Here is a 26,365-nt window from a genome sequence, read left to right on the forward strand (position 1 = left end):
GTTTCATCTTCAATGCCCTTGCTGATGGAAGGAGGTTTTCACTCAAAATCTCACGATACATGGCCCCATTCATTCTTTCCTTTACACGGATCAGTCGTCTGGTCCCTTTGCAGAAAAACAGCCCCAAAGCATGATGTTTCCACCCCCATGCTTCACAGTAGGTATGGTGTTCTTTGGATGCAACTCAGCATTCTTTGTCCTCCAAACACGACGAGTTGAGTTTTTACCAAAAAGTTATATTTTGGTTTCATCTGACCATATGACATTCTCCCAATCTTCTTCTGGATCATCCAAATGCTCTCTGGCAATCTTAAGACGGGCCTGGACATGTACTGGCTTAAGCAGGGGGACACGTTTGGCACTGCAGGATTTGAGTCCCTGGCGGCGTAGTGTGTTACTGATGGTAGGCTTTGTTACTTTGGTCCCAGCTCTCTGCTGGTCATTCACTAGGTCCCCCCGTGTGGTTCTGAGATTTTTGCTTACCGTTCTTGTGATCATTTTGACCCCACGGGGTGAGATCTTGCGTGGAGCCCCAGATCGAGGGAGATTGTCAGTGGTCTTGTATGTCTTCCATTTCCTAATAATTGCTCCCACAGTTGATTTCTTCCAACCAAGCTGCTTACCTATTGCAGATTCAGTCTTCCCAGCCTGGTGCAGGTCTACAATTGTGTTTCTGGTGTCCTTTGACAGGTCTTTGGTCTTGGCCATAGTAGAGTTTGGAGTGTGACTGTTTGAGGTTGTGGACAGGTGTCTTTTTGTACTGATAACAAGTTCAAACAGGTGCCATTAATACAGGTAACGAGTGGAGGACAGAGGAGCCTCTTAAAGAAGAAGTTACAGGTCTGTGAGCACCAGAAATCTTGCTTGTTTGTGGGGGACCAAATACTTATTTTCCACCATAATTTGCAAATAAATAAATTAAAACTCCTACAATGTGATTTTCTGGATTTTTGTTTTTCATTTTTTATGTCATAGTTGAAATGTACCTATGATGAAAATTACAGGCCTCTCTCATCTTTTTAAGTTGCACAATTGGTGGCTGACTAAATACTTTTTTGCCCCACTGTAGACAGGTGTGTGCCTTTCCAAATCATGTCCAATCAATTGAATTTACCACAGGTGGACTCCAAGTTGTAAAAGCATCTCAAGTATGATCATTGAAAACAGGATGCACCTGAGCTCAATTTTGAGTCTCATAGCAAAGGCTGAACACAACTGAATACTTATGTAAATAAACTATCTGTTTTTTAATTTTTATACATTTGCAAAAAAAATCTTAACCTGTTTTCACTTTGTCATTATGGATATTATGTGTAGATTGCAAAGGATTTTAGAAGTTCTCCTGCTTCCCTGTTTTCATATCAGGTCATGACCCCTAGTTTCGGAACTTCTGCATTCTATCTTTATTCTGTTTGGAGAATTGAAGAGGACTGTGTAGTGAGCAAATGTGTAGCATTAATGTAATGTAACATTTCCATTAGTAATAGTAAAACTTTAAGTTTGAATGTAGCCAAGCTCACGTGTCTCTTTGTCAGATCTACATTATCTGTTGAATAATGTGCCAAATCCGTTTGCTATTCAAAAATAGTGTCTGACGTCTTTGGTTGGCAGGTAGCCTAGTGGTTAGAGCATTGGGCCAGTAACCAAAAGGTTGCGAAATCGAATCTCCGTGCTGACAAGGTAAAAACCTGTCGTTCTGCCCCTGAACAAGGCAGTTAACCCACTGTTCCTATGCCGCCATTATAAGTAAGAATTTGTTCTTAACTGACTTGCCTAGTTAAATAAATAAAACACATTTTAAAAAATGCTGCAGTGAGGTTGGGAGTGTGATAGGGTGTTTAGCTCCTCAAGGGAAGATAGTAAACACGGTCAAAAGCATCACACACACACACACACACACACACACACACACACACACACACACGAACATGGTCAAGATCATCTCAACACACTCAAAAACCAATCAGATCCAAACCACCATGTCGTTCAGGTCTGTAAACAGCTTCACTTCACCCAAACTAATCTATTTTCCAGACAAGGTTGGCTTGGTTCAATCAACAACAGATAATGAATTAAAATACTCCTGAATAATTGCCTGGGGAAATGGAATCTTCTTCCTATACCGCTATTCCTACAGCAATACTGTGAGTGGCATTACCTGTGAATGACATTATTTGTTGCATAATTGAATTGTAATCCAAGGGATAGTTGATTGATAGGTAATAATCTCATACAGCTATACCATCTGGAAAAAAGAAAATGGAAAAATGAATCGAGGCCATGTTCCCGTACAATGATTAGAGTGAGTGTGTATTCCATTGGTACAGTGGTTCTGTACCTGTTGCTGTGAAACGAAGCCTGGGTAGCTTTGCTACATCATAAACATGTGGCGACTGTACCGTGAAGAGTCACATCGGAGCCCTTTATGAAGGCTACTCTAACGCTTTCCCAGTGACCCAGTCTCACATAATTATCAATGATTAATGGACCCTCATATAAGCCGGATATCAACCTGGTTCAGCTTCTCCACTTGACGACATTGTTACCTTGGCATCATTGTTACCGTGGCCTTTGACGCCATAAGTTCCCGTTTGAATGGGCAGATTATTAATGCCTCTAGCCCCGCCTCCTCCAAGTGCCCCCTGCCAGTGTTCCTTCCTACAGTTTCCGTCTCCAATAAGTGCTCATTATGTAAAAAGCGGCGACTGCCTTCCTGTGACCTCCATTCTGTGTCAAGCCTCTGATGTGGCCATATGGACTGTAGAAAGTCGATTGTGTTCAGCCAACCTCCATTTTGTGTCATGCTCAATTCTGTGTCATGCCTCTGATCGCCTTCCATAAGTGGCCATTGTAAAGAGTGTCAACCGTGTTTCCCGCCAACCTCCATTCTGTGAGGATCCTCTTTTGAGAGCCAATAACAACGTGTTGACACCATTCCAGACACCTCCGTTATAGATCAAGCCTGTAGACCTCTGTCTGTTCTCCATAGAGCTCTGATTATAACCGGTGTCATCTACGTTCCGTAAACTTCCATTGTGTGCCAAGCCTGTAAGACCCCTAATCATCTGTTGAATACTGCAAGGATTTAGTCAATAGAAGATGATAATTGGCACTTTGAATGCAGAACCTGCACTCAAACAATTACTCTCAGAAAACGACAGAACCAAAGCTAAGGCTGACCAGGAAGAGTGTATACATCGTGGGACTTCCACATCCTACTTACTCATCTTACAAGCTCTGGATCAAAATGTAGATTTGGGTGCCTTGTTGCTGATGACGATTCTGTTGGAACAAAAAGGGTATCAATGACCCAGCTAAAGTCATTAGGTCTCCTTGACTGAGTAACTATTGGTCATATGGATGACCGCAAAGGACCAGTGCGGTGGGTGTTCAAGAGATGGTCTCAATTCCCAATGGATGATGCCCTCCTTTCAGTTCAAATGTGTGTGTTGAGTGGAGTGGAGTGGCCTTCATGTTTTGAAAAGACTGAGTTGTGTTCCCTGTCAATTGAAAATCCCTTCCCTGCACCACTGTTGTACCTGGCTGTCATCTTGACCATGGGCTCTATAATATCTAGAGTGTTGTGCAACAGGAGGTCCATGTCTCCTCTTCGTGAAGAGAGAACACTGATGACAGCGGAGGGCAATCATCGCTTACATGCCTGACATACACACATGCAGGGACACACACACACGTGTATTCATGCACGTACACGCAGGCAGACGTACACACACACACCTCTGTTCTCGCCCTTCCACCCTGGGCTACTGATGGCGCTGTGAGAGATGGTCTCTTAAATTTTTTATGATTTTGACATTATTGCCCTTACTGTGCTTGTTCCCTTGGAAACAGACGACCCTTTCCCTGCACGAGGGGCCCCTCTCTCTCTCCTCTTGGCTTGGTCTTTTCAAGGCAGTAGACACTGGCTGTACAGGACAGAGCCTTCCAAACAGGGCAATGTTTTGAACTGTACTCACCTAGCAATAATGTGGTACATTGGGGGAGAACAGGTATTTGATACACTGCCAATTTGGCAGGTTTTCCCATTTACAAAGCATGTAGAGGTCTGTAATTTTCATCATAGGTACACTTCAACTGTGAGAGACGGAATCTAAAACTAAGATCCAGAAAATCACATTGTATGATTTTTAAGTAATTCATTTGCATTTTATTGCATGACATAAGTATTTAAACACCTACCAACCAGTAAGAATTCCGACTCTCACAGACATGTTAGTTTGTCTTTAAGAAGCCCCCCTGTTCTCCACTCATTACCTGTATTAACTGCACCTGTTTGAACTCGTTACCTGTATAAAAGACACCTGTCCACACACTCAATCAAACAGACTCCAACCTCTCCACAATGGCCAAGACCAGAGAGCTGTGTAAGGACATCAGGGATAACATTTTAGACCTGCACAAGGCTGGGATGGGCTACAGGACAATAGGCAAGCAGCTTGGTGAGAAGGCAACAACTCTTGGCGCAATTATTAGAAAATGGAAGAAGTTCAAGATGACGGTCAATCGCCCTCGGTCCGGGGCTCCATGCAAGATCTCACCTCGTGGGGCATCAATGATCATGAGGAAGGTGAGGGATCAGCCCAGAACTACACGGCAGGACCTGGTCAATGACCTGAAGAGAGCTGGGACCACAGTCTCAAAGAAAACCATTAGTAACACACTACGCCGTCATGAATTAAAATCCTGCAGTGCACGCAAGGTCCCCCTGCTCAAGCCAGCGCATGTCCAGGCCCGTCTGAAGTTTGCCAATGACCATCTGGATGATCCAGAGGAGGAATGGGAGAAGGTCATGTGGTCTGATGAGACAAAAATATAGTTTATTGGTCTAAACTCCACTCGCTGTGTTTGGAGGAAGAGGAAGGATGAGTACAACCCAAAGAACACCATCCCAACCGTGAAGCATGGAGGTGGAAACATCATTCTTTGGGGATGCTTTTCTGCAAAGGGGACAGGACGACTGCACCGTATTGAGGGGAGGATGGATGGGGCCATGTATCGTGAGATCTTGGCCAACAACCTCCTTCCCTCAGTAAGAGCATTGAAGAGTGGCCTAGCCAGTCTCCAGACCTGAACCCAATAGAAAATCTTTGGAGGGAGCTGAAAGTCCATATTGCCCAGCGACAGCCCCGAAACCTGAAGGATCTGGAGAAGGTCTGTATGGAGGAGTGGGCCAAAATCCCTGCTGCAGTGTGTGCAAACCTGGTCAAGAACTACAGGAAATGTGTGATCTCTGTAATTGCAAACAAATGTTTCTGTACCAAATATTAAGTTCTGCTTTTCTGATGTATCAAATACTTATGTCCTGCAATAAAATGCAAATGAATTACTTAAAAATCATACAATGTGATTTTCTGGATTTTTGTTTTAGATTCTGTCTCTCACAGTTGAAGTGTACCTATGATAAAGATTACAGACCTCTACATGTGTTGTAAGTAGGAAAACCTGCAAAAATGGCAGTGTATCAAATACTTGTTCTCCCCACTGTATTTGCTGTTAACTTATAAAGACACTCAAATAACTGTGATCACTTGAGTTTCAACAGCACTTGTAGTGTTGGTGTTTATGTGTGTGTGTACAGTATGCATGTGTGTAGTCCTTTACATTCGTACTTGAATACAGGTTGAACATGGCTAATAAGCACCTAAATTGGAACTCAATGGCTGTGGAGTAACATGCTATGCATGACGTCAGAGCTCTGGCTCTGCGCTGTATGGGTTAGCTAGTCATGTTGGCAATAGAACAAGCTCTCAAATCATGCTCACCTGATCCAGATTGCGATTTATAATGGAACATTTGCGTAAACAACAACAGTAATTGTGTGACGGCGAGGATGCAGAGTTGTGTTCTTTCAGTTCCTCAACAGCACAGCTACTGTGAAATTGCTTGAAACTGTACACACTTAATTTGTTGCACCTACACCACACTTTCCAGAAATAGTCTTATGTTGCTGAATGTATCCAGAATATTTCCAAATTTCGTTAACAACAAATGCGGTGAAATATGTATATCCGACATTTTCTTTGACAAAAAAACCTGATACCATTAACCGATATAATTTTTTTTTTTTTAAATGCTGCCTTTTAAGCATTCTAGTAAATTTAAATAGTTAACACACACACATGGACACAGAGGTCTAAGGCAATGCATCTCGGTGCAAGAGGCGTCACTACAGTTCCTGGTTCGAATCCAGGCTGTATCACATCCGGCCGTGATTGGGAGTCCGATGGGGCGGCTCACAATTGGCCCAGCGTCGTCATTGTAAATAAGAATTTGTTCTTAACTGACTTGCCTAGTTAAATAAAAGCTACACACACACACACGCCACACTGACCAAAAAATAATTTAGTTGGCATTTACTTATGTCCCCATTACCAGTAAAACATAATCAGAATCTTTTTCTTTCACTTGCTGTGCTGTTTCGTTGCTCATTTGTTCAGTCGTTTCATTCTCAACCAGGATTTCTATGGACCGCCGTTTGGATCATTGTGTGTAAAAAAAGACAGTCATATTCAGGTCCTGATTGGTCAACAAGCTTACTTGACACGTCAAATAGTGTTATTTGACGTGTCAAATAAGCTTGTTGACCAATCAGGACCTGAATGTGACTGCACGTCAAATAATAATTTTACGCGTTCATAATTTTTTAACGTAGTTTTTACACATTGATTACACTATCACTCGTATTTCATGTGTCACAACGATTCATTGATAGGTATTCTATGATGCTGGTAAAGTTGTCTCGGGCACCTACAACGCTGGTCATAAAAAAAAGCTACATAGCTCATGGACGCAAACAATGTTCTTCCCCAAAATCATAGCAACACGACATCTGTTTCAGTAGCTATAGATAGCTAGCTAACTATATAGCTAGGTGTCATCATCTAAAATAACCCTAATTTATAAGACAGTTCTTATTTGATTAGTGGTGGTCGGACCCATCTATGTGAAGCTAGCCACAATAAGGATAAGCGCCAATAGTGGACTTTACGGGTTAGCCTTCAAAAGAAAAGTATGGCATAATTCTACTATTTGTATTCATTTGCATCACTGTCAATGGCATACATATTCTGAAGGCAAACTGCAAATTCCACTATTGTGCCTAATCCTTATAACCTTATCTTTGGGCAACAGGGTTAAGTAGCTTGCTATGAACTGAAGTTCAATTTCAATAGGCAAACAACAAGTGGCAACCTAGCTCTTAATTACTCTCGCAAGGATTCCTAAATCATTTCTAAGAATAATAAAAATGACTGCAGTTTCTACTGGTCATTGTTTTCAGGCTGGTTGTATTGGTGCTAGCTAGGTACCAAGCTAAAGCTAGCTACCATAGAAGTTGCGGTCGAACAAATGATGCTTTATTACGTATTGTAAACACATCGTTCGTGACCGGTGTTTGCTTGTTTGCAGACTTTTTTTGTACTGCTTTGACAGTGCTACTGTATCTTTTTTGACACGCAAAGATCTAAACGGCGTTCCATAGTATGTATGTTGTGAAGCTAATAGCAGTGACGCTATTACTGTGTAACTCCGGTAGCGCATAATCTGAAAAATAGCGTAATTCGTAGTGAGTACCGGTGAACGACCAGCCAACATCACCCAAGACAGAGAACAGTTGATTGTCAAGGGCAATGAATTCCATTATCTTGGCTTTAATGGATTTCGCCTCTGAGTTGTCTCGCTGAAATTCTCTTTCTCTTTCAAATGACTGCTTGACTTGTTTACTGCTCGATCCACACAGCAGACATTGTGGGCTAGGTTAGGAATGCTGTGCTGCACGTGTAGCGCAAAATGTTACGTGGAGTCATTACATCCTGTACCTAATGTTATATAGGTATGGACGGTGGCTTTAGCATCGGTGTTAAACTAGACATCAGGCCGATTCCGATATGTTCACCGATTTATATTGTGCATCCCTACTTTTCATATTACTTCTGTTAGAAACATTTCAATTTAGCCCTATCCATATAGGCCAATTCACACGAGTGTAAAGGGTTAACTGTGTGTGTGTGTGGGTGTGTGTGTGTGTGGTCCAGTTACAGAACATAAATTAACCCTACGATGACACAGCTGTGGATGTGAGTATGTCCACTTGCCTTTCTTGGCGCACAAGGAAGCAGTGACTCTCTCACCCGGCCCAGATCACCCAAGTGTGACTAAACACCTACCCAAGCGTCCTAAAGCCTCCCTTAGAATCAGATTAAACTCCTTTCCTCCCTCTCTTCTCTACTCACCACCCGGCACTGAGGAATTACTAGCCTCCTCTTAGGGGAATTACATTTAGGGGAAACATTGAGCAGCTTCTTCCTCCTTTTCCCTCATGAAACCTCTGCTAGCCCCGGCTGAGACTCCAGTGACTTTAAGCTAAGCTGCTCTGAGATGAATCACAGTTTCCACCCTACTAACCTCCACCAGGGCCGTGTTCAGTAGACACGAAACAGAAGAAAACTGAGTGAAACGTGGAGGTACTATCTGAACTAGTCCATTAAGAGATTGTTGTGCTAAACATCTTGCAACAGTTTGCAATAATGAACACAAACCAGATTTTGCAGTACAGTGGGTGGAGAGGAAGAGCATCGTACAGTATAGGGAGCTAGTTGGTTAACACTGAGCTGGAATTAGGAGCCCGTACTGTACGTCTGAATGAGTAATGACATGACAAATCTAAATCCTTTCACAGTGGCTGCAAACAGAACATCATACAGTAAGGCAGTTGGTTAACACTGTGCAGGAACCCTTATGTCTCTGAATGAGTAATGACATGACATCATAAACCTGACATCACAGGTCTGAACCCCATGCATGGCTTTAACACTGAGTGACATGACAAATGTACACACATTCACATCAGTCAATGCTTGATGACCATCACATAAGCGATAGTATAGTCAAGCCCACTCTTAACACATCACAACAATGGAGTTATATATGATGCATATTGTATGGGTTATGTGATGCATATTGTATGGGTTATGTGATGCATATTGTATGGGTTATATGATGCATATTGTATGGGTTATATGATGCATATTGTATGGGTTATATGATGCATATTGTATGGGTTATATGATGCATATTGTATGGGTTATATGATGCATATTGTATGGGTTATATGATGCATATTGTATGGGTTATATGATGCATATTGTATGGGTTATATGATGCCTAGGTAAAAGGAAGCTGCAGTAGTTCTGGGTTATAAAAGTCACTGAAGCTATGCTATGCTCTAACAGACCTACTATTTCAGCTTTATGACCCAAATGCCAGAAGTTTATTATTTTTTTTACAGATGAAGACGATAGAGGGCTTTATTATTTTATTATAATTACCCATCTAACAAGCTTCTGAGAAGTCTGTTTGGGAGATAGCTGATTAAATACCTACTGCGGTCCAGTCAGTATGTTGATGTATTATGTTGGAAATTCATGATTTTCATTGAATATGACTTCAAGCCACAGTAAATTATAGGTTTTCAATAAGAAGCTGAACATAGAGTGATTTGCATTATGAGTGTTGATGCAGAAAATAGCTGTATCCAACATAATTCTCGATCAAGGTTGTAACAATGATTTTAAAGGTCCCATGCAGTCAAAACATTTGAGTGTTTTGTATATTTCCACACTATAATGTTGGAATAATACTGTGTAATTGTGAAAATTATGATAATGCCCTTGTAGTGTAAGAGCTGTTTGGCTGAAATTTCAGCCTGTTTTGATGGGATGGAGTTTTGGCCTGCCTGGTGATATCCCCAGGCGATAAATAAGTTAATAGACCAATAAGAAAGAAAGTTCCAAACCTCTCTGCCAATAACAGTTTTCAGTTTTCCCCACTCAGACCACTCCCAGACAATCCTAGCAAAATAATTTATTGAGAAATGCACTTTGTGAAGAAGCTTATTTTGACTATTAATCTATACTATTACAATCATTGAGATGACCAAAGCCAAATCTATAACTCATCGCTTCTTCTCCCTATTTCCCATCAAAACAGAAATATTGGAGTTGGCCAAACTTGAGGGGGAATCAATCACACGACACAATGATGTCCGAATTCATTTCTTTCTCCAGTTTTATCACTTAACATGATGGATGGTTACTCCTTCTGTCATCCACTCAGGCCACGGTTTATATTATATCAGAGAGGAGTAGATTTGGGGAAATATTGCCACCCTTTCCACTTCTGGATCTGTGAGTTTATGATATTATTCTAACCTGACCGCTGACAGCCTTCATTATCATCATATTATTATTATTATTATCTTTACTTTCATCATTATTATTATTATCACCATTATCATTTGTATTGTCATCGTTATCGTTGCTATGGTGATCATAATTGTCGTCATTGTCTTAATGGTTGTGGTTTCGCCGCGTTGCAACGCAAATTATTACAGACAATAGACAGTTGAGGCCATAATACGCACCACACGAAATAAAATAAAACCGATTTGAATCTCTTTAGAATTACTGTATGATTTGAAAACGATTATTTGGTCCATTATAGCTGAGTACTCTGCATTATTGTGCCTAGTGTTTCAGCGTTATGGTAGTTTCCTTATTTATGGCCCCTCTGGTTGGTTTATGATGAAAGCAGCATTCTACCAATGTCACTTCCCTCCTATCCCCTGTCTCCTCCACCCACCCTCTGACTATCCATGTCTGGGTTGAAGGTGATTCACTGCCACCTCGATTGGAGGTTCAGGTCTCCAGAGTCCCTTTCTCCCTGGTGTGGTGACCGACTGTCCCGCTCCCCTGTCCTTGACTTCTCAGTCTCTTTGGCGTGACATGGAAGACCTGACACAGTCGGGTTAGAGGCAGGGCGCTCTGCTCTTCAACACGTTCTCATGTCCGCCTCTCAAGAGCACGTCACAGAAGTGACTATCAAGCCTTCAGCTAGGGTTCAGTAGACTTGTATTTGGAGGCTCACCTCACTATTAGAACCGGCACATTTGTGCAACTTAAAGGGTGGTTATTGTAAATCAATAGAATTACTGCAATTACACTTGTTATGGTCAAACTCACCCAAATATTCTAACTAAAAGTACATGGACAAAACAAAAAAACATGCTGCCTCATATCGGCAGTTTTCAACAAACCTGTTTTTGTTTGCATGTTCCTCATACTGTTCTAAATCGTTAATGATCCTTTTAACGAGTTTCACAGCAATCCCACGATTCTTTAGCAAAAGCCGGTAAGTGCGTGCCTGTTTATGCGTTGCGCTAAAAGAAACAGTGGAGTGACTGAGCCGGAGTGACGTTGAACAGCCTGCTCTTAGAGCCGGCAATGGGATGCCTTGCTTGCCGAAGGTCGACTGTAAAACCCTCGCCCCGCAATCGTATTATTCTGACACATACTTCATAATCAAGTCAATGCGCTGATGTCTACATATCTTGATCCCTTATTCCAGATCCCAAGCACATTTCCATTCTCGAATCCTTCTCAATCTTCACTCTACAGCACGGATTGCAACCATTCGCCATAACATTAGCATGGGCATGGTTTGATAGGAGTCGGGATCGATTGCATGGAAAGAGAGACATTATCATTCAGATAATTACCCCTTGTTCTGCTGCTGGAGGGGTTTTTGAAGATGTAATATGTATTTATTGTCAAATCCACATTGCATTGTGGCCCCTCCATAATTGATGATAATGAGATCACAGCGAGACCCTTCATTAAAAGTCAACATGACATTTTCTCTCTCTGCTCTTCTAATGCCGTTTTCACCAGCTCATCTCCTTCTCCCCGTGGAAGCAAAACCTTATGAAACCTCACCAGGTCCAACAAAGTCTCGCTATCTTTTTGAGTCCGTTATTTCTGATCTAGGTACAGCCTAAAAGTGATCAGTCTACAGTTGTTAAAGGGATCGTTCATGTTGGTTTCCTTACCCCGTAAGCAGTCCATGGACAATGTTTGACAACAATCCATGCTTTAGTTAAAAACCTCTTCGGGATCGGTGTCCCGTCCACAGGACAGTTGAGTTGATGTAGGCTAATATGATTAGCATGAGGTTGTAAGTAACAAGAACATTTCCCAGGACATAGACATATCTGATATTGGCAGAAAGCTTAAATTCCTGTTAATCTAACTGCACTTTCCAATTTACACTAGTTATTACAGTGAAAGAATATCTTGCTATTGTTTGATTAGAGTGCACAGTTTTGAACATTAACCGTTATTAATAAACAAATTAGGCACATTTGGACAGTCTTGATACAACATTTTGAACAGAAATGCAATGGTTAATTGGATCAGTCTAAAAACTTTGCACATACACTGCTACCATCTAGTGGTCAAAATCTAAATTGCACCTGGACTGGAATAATACATTATGGCCTTTCTCTTGCATTTCAAAGATGATGGTACAAAAAAATACAAAAGAACGGTTGTTTTTTTCCCTTCTTTTACCAGATCTATTGTGTTATATACATTCCTTTCACATTTACACAAATTTCAGTGTTTCCATTCAAATGGTAGCAGGAATATGCATATCCCTGCTTCAGGGCCAGAGTTACAGGCAGTTAGATTTGGGTATGTCATTTTAGGCGAAAATTGAACAGAACTTCTTAATAAGGGTCCGCCCCTTAAGTTTCCCTGGCACTGTTTCCAAATGCTCAAAATTATAATATTGGTACCATGACTCCCATTCAAGTTACAGTTCAGATGTAAGCGTTTTTCACGTATCATGTTCAAATCATCTATAAGTGACTTTGTTGAGCTTCACAACCAATTTGAGATACTTTCGGTTGGGTTTGGATATGTTGTACAAAACATGCTAATAACGCTATCAGGACTTGGATTGGATTTGTGCCACAAATGCTAGAACGTTAGCATTTGGAAACAGTGCCAGGGAAATAAACCCAAAGCATGGCTTGCTGTCATACCTTGTCCAGAAACTGCTTACAGGGTAAGGAAACCAATGTGCTATTTCGTAATTTGGGTGAACTATCCCTTTAGCTGTACTTCTTGTTCTGATCCAAGTGCAGTTGTGCAAATCCACCACTTTGTCCACATTGCTCCTGATCCAGGAACTGTATAGTGATTCACAGCCATTGACAGTTTCACTGATCCAAGTACAGCTATTGCATGCTCAGCTCATACCATCTCATAGAACCGTGAAACCCTGATTAATAAGGTCCTGCTATTAGCTTTTAATCATCACTCAATACAGTCCCCCTGTATTTACAAGTCTACAAAATTGATCACATTAACCTATGGCAACAGTGCAGTTGCATTAAGGCTTGTCTGTTCTTTAGGCCCCTAATGAGACTGTTGCTCTAAAATGGCGGTGGTGATGGATGAGTGGTGAGGCCCTACAGTAAGTGCTCCTTTCGGCCTGTAGGAGAACAGTGGATCTAGTTTCACCGGCAGATAGCCCCTCTAATAAGGTCACCAGGGCCTGTATCCATGGAGATGCAGCCGTAACCTCTTCAGCCTTCTGCCCTTTGACCTTTCTATTTCAACCACTAGCGAGGAAAGTCTCATAAAGAAACGATCACTTCAGGGCAGGTTATAGGTTGGGTCATGTGCTTTTTTGCCGTCTTAGCTGAACAGCAATGTTCCCTATTGTTCAGAATGACCCAATTTCTTCTGGAGCAGCAGGTTCCACACACTTCTCAGAGCAGTTTGGGAGCACCGAAATAGAATAGACATTCACTGAACTGCTGCGAGACTTTAGTCTGTGTCTCATTATTATGGACGTTTTTAATCCCTCAGAGACCATAGTTCACATCTTCCTCTGCATTTATTAGAGATTACAGACCACTGTAAATATTTCTGACTGCTGGGGCCTGACAGTGCACTGTCTTCCTTCTCGGCCTCACAGCAAGTTGTGCCACGCAAATGAAAATTGTCTACCTCCTGTATATCATTACGTGACATGATTCAGAAACCAAATAATTGTGAGTAAGAGAGAATTTGAGCGGTCATTTTTATTGCGTGTTGGTTTGTTGCGACCATACTCACTGTTTACTCGCAGATAGCACTCTGTGGCGTCATGTGGCAGTTCGTAATGATCTGGATACTTCAGACCATTTGCTGGCTATACTGCAGATTTATGGCAGTTATTGATAATTTGGATCTACGGCGTGACTGCTTTCATGTGGGTGGCTGTGGTCATATAAGTTATGGGTTGTGGTCTCGCGGGGGTATTGACAAGCCAGTATCTCAGGGATGGGAGGTGGTGAGATGGGACATGGTTGTTGACATTGATTTGGCCACCATTAATATTAACATGAGACATTGGCCTTGATGCGTACTTTGTTTCAGCCAGATCAGACTCCCTGAATAAATGTAGGCCCGGCCGATACTCCGCTAGGCTGGTTCTGTTGATCAGTAGGCCTATATGTTGGTTTGAAAGCTAAAAGAAGCCTAGCTTTGAGTGGGCACGTTGCACCATTCTACTTAGAAGTTTGTGAAAATTGCTACTACAGAAATGATGATAATGGTGTAAAAACCTCTTTAGAGCGTTGTTACCCACCCTCTCACCATTTGCTACTATAACGTAACCTACACGTTGCTATTGAGTAATGGGGTCATGATTGGGTCATGAAAAGGTCAAAGGGGTAACAATTACTAGTGGTAGCTGTTAACTGCGGTGCATAAATGCAATTGATCTACAGTGGCATCATTTAGCATAGAGCGAACAACATTTAGCATAGAGCGAACAACATTTAGCATAGAGCGAACAACATTTAGTATAGAGCTAACATCATTTAGTATAGAGCGAACAACATTTAGCATAGAGCGAACAACATTTAGTATAGAGCGAACAACATTTATTCTTAATTTTCCCATGAAATATGGGACCAACACTGTACATGTTGCGTTTATATTTTTGTTCAGTATACTATAGTTCGGAGCGAGAGAAAGAGCTAGACGGAGACAAAAGGTATAGCTACAATTCTGAGCGATCTATAGGCACAGCAATCTGTAGCCAAGCTAAAAGACAGAGCCATCAGAGATTATCTATTATTCAAGCAGCCAATACACTCAGCTCCACCACCACTATTATCCCCCAGTGTCTGAGCTCAGCTCGGTTTCCAATGTGGTGCTAGTGTAGCCAAACACTGGGTGTACTCAATGAGGCTGTGAGAATGCGGAGCTCTGTGCCGTGCCGTTGTGTGTTTGTGTGCGCCCGTAAGGCCTGCGAGACAGTGAGGAGGTAGTGGTACAGTACAGTACTTTGGCTGCCATAGGCTGTACAAGCCATCTGGAGAGATGACTAGCCAGACATTGTTTTTCCCCCGCTCTGCTCTGTTGTATGTCTTGCAAGACTTCAGGCTAATTTAGATCTGCTAAAGCTATGATACAGTAAAACAAATCAAGTTGACTCACTCTTCTTCTCTCTCTCTCTCGCTCTCCCTCTCTCTCTGCAGTTTGCTGTTTCGTGGTCCACAAGAGGTGCCATGAGTTTGTCACGTTCTCTTGCCCCGGTGCGGATAAGGGTCCCGACACAGACGTAAGTAGCCGTACCCCACCCTCTACCCCTCATGTTCTCACCGCCTCTCCACTCTTAGGGTCTCTAAGCTTCTGTCAATGTACCCCTCCCAAAATGCACCCCTAGCGAAAGGGGGCACCGCCAAGGCAAATCTCTTCCAAGCCTGCGTCCCAAACGACACCCTACCATATAGTGTATAAATATGTTGGTATAGGGTGCCTTTTTGGGACGCAGGCTAAGTATATGGCTACTCTCAAAGTGACGGCCTTGCAGGACGGACCGAACGTCCTTGTCTCGTTGACCGGGGCTGAGCATTAAGGAAGAAGAATGAGTCTGCTCCTTGTCTGACAGGAGATCATTGTGTGTGGAGGCCCAGAGCTGTAGTATCATACATCACCTTGCTCTGTGTATTGGGAGGCCAGTCAGGCTAGTTTTTTGGGCTTGAAGTTGTAGGAAAAGAATTTTGGCAGAGTTCTTTGGTTTGGTATCATAAAGAAGTTGGCTCTGTACTCTACTTTCAAACACCTGACAATAACTTTCCATTTAAAACGGTGCGTTCTGAAATGGAAAACAAAATGACCACCTGGACTCTTCTCAATTTGATGCCTAGTGAACGCAACCGGTCACTTCAAGTTCAGTGACTTTGGACACGTCTGCTTTAATCTCTCACTCTGTCAGGAAGTCGGATAATGAGCAGGGCTCTCTGGATGAATCATTCCAGCTGATGGCCAGCTTACCTTGTTTCACCTCAATATACCTCATTTTATTTTCTGAGGGGTCACTTTGTCCCAGTCATTATATCACTCAAGGACATTTCCAGGTCTACTCCGAAGTGTACACTCGTTTACTCCCTGTTAAGAGCCGGGACATGGGGAGATCCCCCATGATTTAAGACTTTTGACTGGCCCCAGTAGTCTAACTAAATGACAACCCACACCAGTGTCATACTTGGTACTCTTGACATCACATGAAAAGATATTACGTAAACCTTTAGCATCTGTGTTGAATTATATAGTGCATAAATCTGCTAGGAGTGTGGCCTCCTAGCACATTAGGTGTGAAGGTACATTAGCCTGGCCTCGCAGCACAACTCTGACTGGTTGCATCCCAAAACACATCCTATTCCTTAAAGAGTGCACTAGTTTTGACCAGAGCCCTGGTCCAAAATAGTGCACGATATAGGCAATGTGATGCCATTTGGGACTCAACTTCTTTCTCAGTCTCATGGCGTTCTCCGGGTGGCCCCGTAACTGGAGATGTGTCATTCAAGCTCCTCAGCCGTCCGCTGCCTTCAGTAGAACGCCCCACGGCTGACACCCAAGCTCTAAAGAAAGTAGTACGTGCACATGTGTCAAAGTCATTACACCGAGGGCTGTGTGTCTGTGGGTTTTCACTCCTCCCTTGTACTTGATTGCTGACCACACCGGTCGCGTGGCGTGTGCGAGCATTGCTAAATAAATGTACACATGCACGTTATTCAATCATTGCACCCAAGCTACTCGCGCGCGCCAATGAGCGTCTGCGTTGCCAGGCGCTAAAATAGAAGTTGATTCTATTTGTGACACAGAATGTGCTGCACGTCCCGCATCTCCCATCTACTCATTAGTTTTTAGAAGCATATGCCCACATACCATCTCCTCATTGGTTTTTAGAAGCATATACCCACATACCATCTCCTCATTAGTTTTTAGAAGCATATGCCCACGTGGGTGATTGAAAGATGAACTAAGGTTGGTTATGGTAATACACCTTTTTATGAAAGTTAGTTGCCAATCGCCATATAAAGTACAAAGAAGAAAAAGAGGCCTGGAAGGAGGAGCGATGACTAGAAACGATTCGGGTTGACCGTTTTATGTGTGGATTAATTGTTGGAGTAGAGGACCTTGTGCATTTCAGGTAAAATAACAACCCAATGTTTATATCCCAGGACAAATTAGCTAGCAACAGCAAGCTAGCTATCTAAATTGGCATAAATGTTTCATGCTTTTCGACCTGTCCCCAAATTAATATAATTGGTACAGAGTTTGTTTTGATATTTCAACCTGCGTGTCATGATCGCGTTCGGACAAAATAATTTTGCGCACGTTGGTGCGCGTACGGTTTGGGCATGGCGTAACACAGCTGATTCAGATGATCAAAGCTTGATGATCAGTTGATTATTTGAATCAGCTGTGGAGTGCTAGGGTGAAAAACACAAAACATGCACCCCTTTTGGATCCCAAGGACCGAGCTCGGGAGACCCTGCACAAGGTCGTCCATGGAATGAGTTTGACACTCCTGTGCTAAGGGATTGTCTTTGCTAGTGGGGCTTAGAGGGGTTATGATAAGGGCAGCAGGTAACTCCCCATTTTGTCAGCATTCCAGATATATGTTCATGTCAATTATAGTAATCCAACTTTATGGACTTATTAGGGCAGAAGTTGTCATTAGTCACAGATCTAGGACCAGTTTACCAACCAGCTTACCGACCCCCATAGTGACTTCAGATCTAGGGCATCCTATCAGATATGTTATTAGCAAATCAGTCATCTGTGGCCACATTTCTCAGCATTACAGTAACAGATGGTTGAGTTACATAATGTAAGAAAAGCACTGTTCCCACTGAAAAGTGTCTCTGGTTCATGGGCTTCCAGGATGCATTCAAACAAAAAGTATGCGTTGTTTTTTTTGAGTCTGCTAATGTAGCCGAAATGCCCACATCTTAATAATTTAGTCCATTCCACATGGGATACGCATCCCAAATGGCACCCCATTGCCTATATAGTGCACTACTTTTGAACAGGGCCCATTTAGTGCACTATATAGGGAATGGGGTGCCATTTGGCACGCAGAGAGGTTGTACAATGTGAATTGCTCAGCCGAGATAGATTCGCTGCACATGTTAGCGCTATGTGCAGTTTTCCCTAGCAACCTAAAATAAAGGGTGAATACTAGGAGCATAAACCATGGTTCTCTCCCAAATGGGACCCTATTGCCTATATTGTGCACTACTTTCCATAGGGGTCTGGTCAGAAGAAGTGCACTAAATAAGGAATAGGGTGCCATTTGGGACCCTAACCCTGACTATGTCTAACTTAGAGCACTTCAGCAATATGGAAAAGCAAACATACTGAAGAATAGGTTCCTATGGCGAAGTGTACTGTAATGGACTAATGAAAAACTGTTGCGCTCGCATCAACCAATCTCCAAATACCACCCTTTCCACTTGAGCATGAGGGCTATGTTTTCCCGGAGGCACATTGAGGGTTAATTAGCTAGATTAGTGCAGTTAGCTGCTTCAAAATGGTTTCATTTGACCACTCTGCTCTTTGTTGCCAACAGAGGCTTGGCAAGTATGTGTAGTGTTTTGCAGAACAAGTTTGGTTAATAATTAGTGCTGGGAATTGCCAGGAACCTAACAATATGATATCACCATACTTATTTGGCGATATGATATGTATTGCGATTCTCACGATTCTATATGTATTGCGATTCAAGACTGTGATTTTATTCGATGTTCCAAACATATTGCTCACCATATGTCTGCTGTAGAGAGACGATAGAGAGCCATGAATAAAATAGATTTGATCAGTCATGGAAATACAATTCGGTCCCTAATTGATAACAAAGTATGAAGGAAAAATACTGGAGTTTTGGTTCAGGTACAGGCAACTAGCACAAAAATAAAGCGATTTGCTATATCGTCAGAAATAATATGCCGATATGTAACTATCAATTTTTTTCCCCATCACTATTAATAATGCATGGACTTCCTGGTCCCCCTACAGGGCCATGGAGATGAAACACAGATGGCTGCATTCCTAATGACACCCTATTTCTTACACAGTGTACTACTCGGGGTAATACATAGGCTTTGTTTACTCAGGCAGACCAATTCTGATCTTTTTTTTTTTTTCACTAATTGGTATTTTGACCGATCAGATGTGAACATATCTGATGTGATTGGTCGAATGAGCAATTAGTGGGGGGAAGAAAATCTTAATTGGGATGCCTGTGTGAACGCAGCCATTGAGTCTTGGTCTCAAAACAGGGCACTATATAGGGAATAGGTTGTCATTGGGGATGCTGCCTGAGAGAGCCAGGGGCTGAGTCATGAAGGACCCATCCTTCCTACCTCCCCAGTATATGAACGGTAAATGCCTGACGGTAAATGTCGCCTGCTAGCCGCCCATGTCTCTATGATGTAATCATCCCCGTCTCTGGCGTACTCCAACCCCCCTCTCCTCCTTTTCACCCCTCGCACCCAACGGAGTCGAATACCAGCGTGCGCACTCAGTAGCACATGCCCCTGCGCTTGCATGCCAGACCACAGGAGGTTGGTGGCATCTTAATTGGGAAAGACGGGCTTGTGGTAATGGCTGGAGCGGAATTAGATGGAATGGTATCAAATACAACAAACACATGGTTTCCATGTGTTTGATGCCATTCCATCCTCCCCTCAGCAGCCTCCACTCTGTGTCAGACGTTCCAAAGAGATTGTGGCTCACACACCGAGCGCTGGAAATTCGAAACAACATTTTTGTGCTTAGCACACACTCTCTCGTTCTTTTAGTGTTGACATGTACAGCGGAGTGGAGGGTGCTGATGTCCCTGCTCCTTTAGCCAAATGAAAACCCATGACCTCTCTTTCCTCTCTTTCTCTTTCCCGCGCTCTTTCTTTCTCTTCTCTTTCTCTTTCCTCTTTCTCTTTCTCCGCGCTCTCATCTCTCTCACACACACACACACACACACACACACACACACACACACACACACACACACACTGTCTCCCCCTCTTCTCTCTTTCTCTCATTTATTTATTTATCTCTCTCAGCACAGTCATTGGCGCCTGCACTGCTCCACTGGAGCTTCTGATAACCGTCACATAGAATTACATTCACGAACGAGACCCAGGCTAACTAGACTACAGCAGCCCCATTAATTCAGTATGGCTGAGGAAGATTGTGGGGGGGGGGTCAACAAGCTTAATGCATGTTGTTAATGAGGTTGCTTTAATGAGCCTCTTGTTTGAATCATTTTTTAATAATATCTGCTTCCCAAATGGCACCTTATTCCCTGTATAGTGCACTGCTTTTGACCAGGGGCTCTGTTCAAAAGTAGTGCACTATTTAGGAAATAGGTTGCCCTTTTGGACACCACCAATGCCTCAATGCACAGGATGCGAGGCTGAATGCCTCTTTTGTCCCTCCCACACAAATGAACGGTGTCAGATCATTGAGTCTGTATGGCTAATGAGGTTCCTCATACCACACAGAGCTAATTATTATGATCCACTGTCATATGCAGGCTACTTGATCAAACGGCACTAAATGAAAGCGAGACATTGAATGAACATGAGATATTACTCATTACTACCATCTACTGATGTGGTGGGAATATAACCTCATATCAGTCATCATGGTTGTTATATACATGTATATATGGAGTGATCTAGTTATCAATTCCTGTATGTACAATGTTGTTAATAGATTGTTTTGAAAGTATTCACAAGTAATGTTATTGAGCTAATGCTTATTTTCTCACTCGGAGCCGGTCCCGACCTCCCTGGGGCCCTAAGCAGAATTCTGCTAAGGGGCCCTCCTGCCTGAGCCATGTAAACCATTTGCCATTGTCACGCCTGACACCCCAGTTCTCGCACTCCAGTCCTCCCTCCTTTAAAACAGTTTGCTCCATCTGTCAGTCTAAGAATAAGTAGACTTGTATAAAACAGGCTGAGGTATAAACAAACAATATTGTCTGTAGTATCTTAAGATAAGTGAATATTAACATGAACATAAATAAGAAATTGTAGAAAATATAAAATGATAAAATATAGCACTGAGCTTTGGCTCTGCTGCCTGGCAATTAGTCCAGTCCTCACAATATTAAACAATTAGCTTTGTCTATACAATGTAAACATAATCCTATTGGCTATGGCAGCAGCTATGTGTCTCCAAATAGTCGAATAAAACCTATACAGCTGTGTGATTAACTTTGGTTCCTTCTACAGCCTGGGCATTTTATGTATGTATGTCACATAGTCACAAAGTATGTCACATAGTTAGTTATGCAGTCATGTACACAAATGCACTTCTGCTGTGCAATCTTAAGTTCCTAAGTGTGTAAACATTTGAATGTTTTGATGGTAAGATTTTAATTCAGATTTTAATTCCTCCTCTGCACTTTCTCGAGGCAAAGTCATCAATGACGTCGTCGTAGGACATGCGTTTCCCCTCGTCGTGATTTATGCTCATGATGGCCAGGCCACTCAGACGTTCCTGTGACACGGAAGACCTCGGCTAGCTTTTGATGAGCTTTCATTTTTGAAAAGCTTCTCTCTTATGATGCTACTGGGAGGGTGACTGCAATTCCTAGGGCCGTCCAAAGGTTAGGATAGAGTTCCTCAAGGTTGTTCTCACAGAGAAAGGAAAGCAGCTCAAAAGGCAGTCAGTCATCTTATCTGATGGCAGATCAGGTCCATTCTGAATCTCGTGTGCCAGATCCATTCCACTGAGGTCATTGTCGTCTCTGAAGATTAGTGTTTTCAACTTCCATGCGGTGAGCCTTTAAAGATTCACTGGACATCTGAGAGTCAGTGCTGAAGGTCAGCAGCACTCCATATTTGGTTTTCACTTGGTTGAGTGTTTCAAATATCTCATCCGTGGATGTTACAACAGAGTCGACCACAATGTTGAAGTTGTTGACTTCAAGGTTTTTCGGTGCATCAGTCACTGGTTCATCAGCTGCAAAACCTCTTGCTGATTCTCAGTCCCTTCTCTTTCAGAACAGCCTCCACATTCATTTATTCACACATGCTTTTGGCTGTTGTCTGGGCCTCCGAGAATCCAGTTTCCCGGGTATGTACGGTACTGAGGGAGCCCTTTTCATTTGAGATTAAATTAACTGCGATATACAACTGCATTGAGGCGGATTGGAGGAGCTTGTTCACCTTGTTTGTCATTGTCAGTATCTCACACCATACGACACATCAAATCAAGAAGTGGTAGGACCCAACTTTATCTGCGAGTGCTTGTGCCTCCACTTTGGCCACAGGATCGTTGATCGTCTGTCTGGCTTCCAGTAATGCCTCCCGAACCTCAGAAGCCTGATACCTGATTGCATGAACACTTTGGAGCCTACTCTCCCATCTCGTGTCACTAAATGAATTCAGTTATTTTTACGTGTTTCTTCAAAACGCTCCATCTTTGTGTGCCAGCTGAAAAGAAGGTGAAGAGCTTTGGCACATGCCCAAAAAACCCAGCTGCATCATTTGACGATTTAGCAGCATCTGCAATGACAAGGTCTAGAGTATGTGCAATGACAAGGTTTAGAGTATGTGCTCCACAAGGGACGAACACGGCTCTGGGATTTTTACTGAGCAGTCTGGCTTGTATTCTTTGGTGCTTGCCCTTCATGTTGGCCCCATTGTCATAAGCTTGCCCTCTGCAATCTTCAAATGGAATCTTCAGCTCGTTCAGCTTATCTAAGATGACAGTGGACAGATTCAAGCCTGTTGTAACCTCAACATTCACAAAGCCGTGGAAGTGCTCCTTGATCTCTGGCTTTCCCTTTAAAGCCACGCTTCTCAGAATAATGGCCATTTGCTCCCGGTGACTAATGTCAGGTGTACAGTCCAAGATTATGGAGAAGTACTTTGAGTCTCTTACTTGAGTCACTTGCTTCAAGAGTCTTGTCACTCACAATCTGTATCAGCTCATTCTGTGTGCGCTTCCCAAGGGAATGAGAATGTGTCTCTCCATCTTTCATTTTGCCGAGATGATTTTCCATAACGGGGTCAAATTTTGCCAGTAATTCAACCTCTTTTAGGGACTTTCCATTATCTGGTTGGAAGAGTTTGTCTGATCAACCCCTGAATGCTAGGTTTCTTTCACCTAGAGACTGGGTGATACTTATTAAATGTGTAAGGACATCCCGCCATCTCTTTCTTTCAGCCTCCCAAATGGTCATTTGTGTCTGGTCAAGAGTCTGTTCCCGACTTAGGCGCAGATCAAGTTCTCTCCACTTAATCATATTATCTGTGTGTTCAGGACTATCCTCGTGGTGTTTCAGAATGGCGTTGATATTTGACCAGTCATTCACGCCTTCCTTTATTGTTTTGTAATCTTTTATAGGAAAGAGCTTGCAGCAAAAACGATACACAACGTTGTTTTTGAGTACGAAAGCCAGCTCCTGGTAATCTTTCCCCCGTTTGACAGCTACAGGCCTTGTGTTTTTGGAAATCACTTGGTTTCATTTCAGCATTTCACACACTCAGAGAAATAAGTAGTACCACTAGGTTTTACACAGTGAAATGTAACAAATAACAAAATTTTTAATAAAGAAATGTACAAATTATACATTTGTGGCATCAATATTTCTCTACAGTAAAATGCGATATGTACTGTATGTACAACATTTACATTTGACATTTTAGTAATTTAGTAGATGCTCTTCTCCAGAGCGACTTAGTTAGTGCATTCATCTTAAGATAACTAGGTGAGACAACCACAGATCACAGTCAAATATACAGTATATGAACATTCCATTCCAAAAAAAAAAAATACTATAGATAGCGTTTTGTAAAGGGACATCACATTCACATGAATGTACCCATAAGCAGATGTGAAACGTGTGGATATAGCTTTTTCGAAAATAAACTCTTCATATGTTGTTGAATGTGTGGCTCAGTTGGTAGAGTATGGCGCTTGCAACACCAGGGTTGTGTGTTCGATCCCCGCGGGGGACCAGTACAGAAAATGTATTCACTACTTACTGTAAATTGCTCTGGATAAGAGCATCTGCTAAATGACTAAGATGTCAAATGTAAACATTTCCATAGGCTTTTATATATTGTATAGGGAAACAATCGTGGCTGTTTAGTCATACATTTTCCTTTACTTCGTGAGAGTGTAATATTAAGTCATAAAAACACTACTCATTCCTACTCTAACAGTTTTATTGGAACAAGAATGAATCGTGCAAAGCCTGTAGCAGAAGTATGAAATGAATCTTCTATATTGTGATGTACTGTATATATGAATATTATTTGCATTGAGCACAATGCGCCTCTCAACCAGCCAGAAGTTGTTCTTCAATCACTGGTCCTAGAGACCCACAGGGCGTTTGAGCAGGGCAGGCTTTTATTCCAGCCCAGCACTAACACATTCCGTCACCTAATCATCGGGCTGGCACAAAAACCTGCACACCCCGTGGTTCTCTAGGACTAGGACTGAAGAACTGTGGGTTCCAAGGACTGACCAGTCAGATGAGAATAGAATAAGAGAATAAAATGAGAAGAGAAAATAAAAATGTATATTTTGTTGGTAGAGCATGGTGCTTGCAATGCCAGCATAGAGGGTTCGATACCCGGCACCACCCATACATTAAACAAAAATGCACGCATGACTGTAAGTCTGCTAAATAGTATATTAGTGGTTAGGTCATTGGGCCAGTAACCGGAAGGTTGCTGGATCGAATCGCCGAGCTGACAAGGTAAAAATCTGTCATTCTGCCCCTGAACAAGGCAGTTAACTCACTGCTCCCCGGGCGCCGAAGACGTGGATGTTGATTAAGACAGCTCCCTGCACCTCTCTGAGTTAAATGCGGAAGACACATTTCAGTTGAATACATTCAGTTGGACAGCTGACTAGGTACCCCCCTTTCCCTTATTATTATTATAAGACGAGGTGTATGGTGAAAAGAAGCGGGTGTGTGTGGGGTTCCCATGGCTCCTTTAAGCCAGAGGACAAGGGGTAAAAACAACAGTGTTTATTCAGTCTTGTAAATGTTTATTATGCACTTTGGTCCTGCATTCAAGTATGCCTCAAAATTTCCAATTTCCATAACGGGGTCAAATCTCTCCAACTATTTGCAAGGGCTAAACAGGGTTCATTGCAAATAATGAAACACAACCAGACCTAGTGAACATGTTGTCTACTTAAATATTTAGAATGTTTTTGCTTTGCTGGTGAAAGGGCCACTTCACGTAATGCCTGTCGATGAGTCTGGCAGCACATGTTTCAGTATAGTACGATCCTCTCGTGCTCTGTCAGGTTGGATGGGGAGCATTACTGCACAGCTATTTTCAGGTCTCTCCAGAGATGTTTGATCGGGTTCAAGTCTGGGCTCTGGCTGGTCCGCTCAAGGACATTCAGAGTCTTGTCCCAAAGCCACTCCTGAATTGTCTTGGCTGTGTGCTCAGAGTCGTTGTCCTGTTGTAAGGTGAACCTTTGCCCCAGTCTGAGGTCCTGAGTGCTCTGGGGCAGATTTTCATCAAGGATCTCTCTATACTTTGCTCCGTTCATCTTTCCCTCGATCCTGACTAATCTCCCAGTCCTTGCCGCTGAAAAACACCCCCACAGCATGATGCTGCCACCACCATGCTTCACCGTAGGGATGGTGTCAGGTTTCCTCCAGACATGACACTTGGCATTCCGGCCAAAGAGTTAAATCTGGTTTCATCAGACCAGAGAATCTTGTTTCTCATGGTCGTAGAGTCCTTTAGTTGCATTTTGGCAAACTCCATGCGAACTGTCATGTGCCTTTTTTACTGAGGAGTGGATTCTGTCTGGCCACTCTACCATAAAGGCCTGATTGCTGCAGAGAGGCCTGATTTGGTGGAGTGCTGCAGAGATGGTTGTCCTTCTGGAAGGTTCTCCCATCTCCACAGAGGAGCTCTGTCAGAGTGATCATCGGGTTCATGGTCACCTTCCTGACCAAGGCCCTTCTCCTCCGATTGCTCAGTTTGGAACCACCAAGCTCTAGGAAGAGTCTTGGTGGTTCCAAACATCTTCCCTTCAAGAATGATGGAGGCCACTGTGTTCTTGGGGACCTTCAATGCTGCAGAAATGTTTTGGTACACTTCCCCAGATCTGTGCCTCTACGTAATCCTGTCTCGGAGCTCTACGGACAATTCCTTCGACCTCATGGC

The 26,365-nt window shown here is 42.7% G+C and overlaps 1 protein-coding gene across 2 annotated transcripts in view; it reads left to right on the top strand.

Moving 5' to 3' along the window:
• Positions 1 to 26,365, top strand: part of LOC139370490 (protein kinase C alpha type) — a 215,526-nt gene that overhangs the window by 66,849 nt on the left and 122,312 nt on the right. For both annotated transcript variants that reach the window (XM_071110005.1, XM_071110004.1), the window contains exon 3: positions 15,395 to 15,477. In XM_071110005.1, the coding sequence (XP_070966106.1) occupies positions 15,395 to 15,477 (83 nt within the window). The remainder of the gene's footprint in view (positions 1 to 15,394; positions 15,478 to 26,365) is intronic.

The sequence above is a fragment of the Oncorhynchus clarkii genome, chromosome 17 (assembly GCF_045791955.1).
Source record: "Oncorhynchus clarkii lewisi isolate Uvic-CL-2024 chromosome 17, UVic_Ocla_1.0, whole genome shotgun sequence".
In the NCBI taxonomy this organism is placed as follows: Eukaryota; Metazoa; Chordata; class Actinopteri; order Salmoniformes; family Salmonidae; genus Oncorhynchus; species Oncorhynchus clarkii.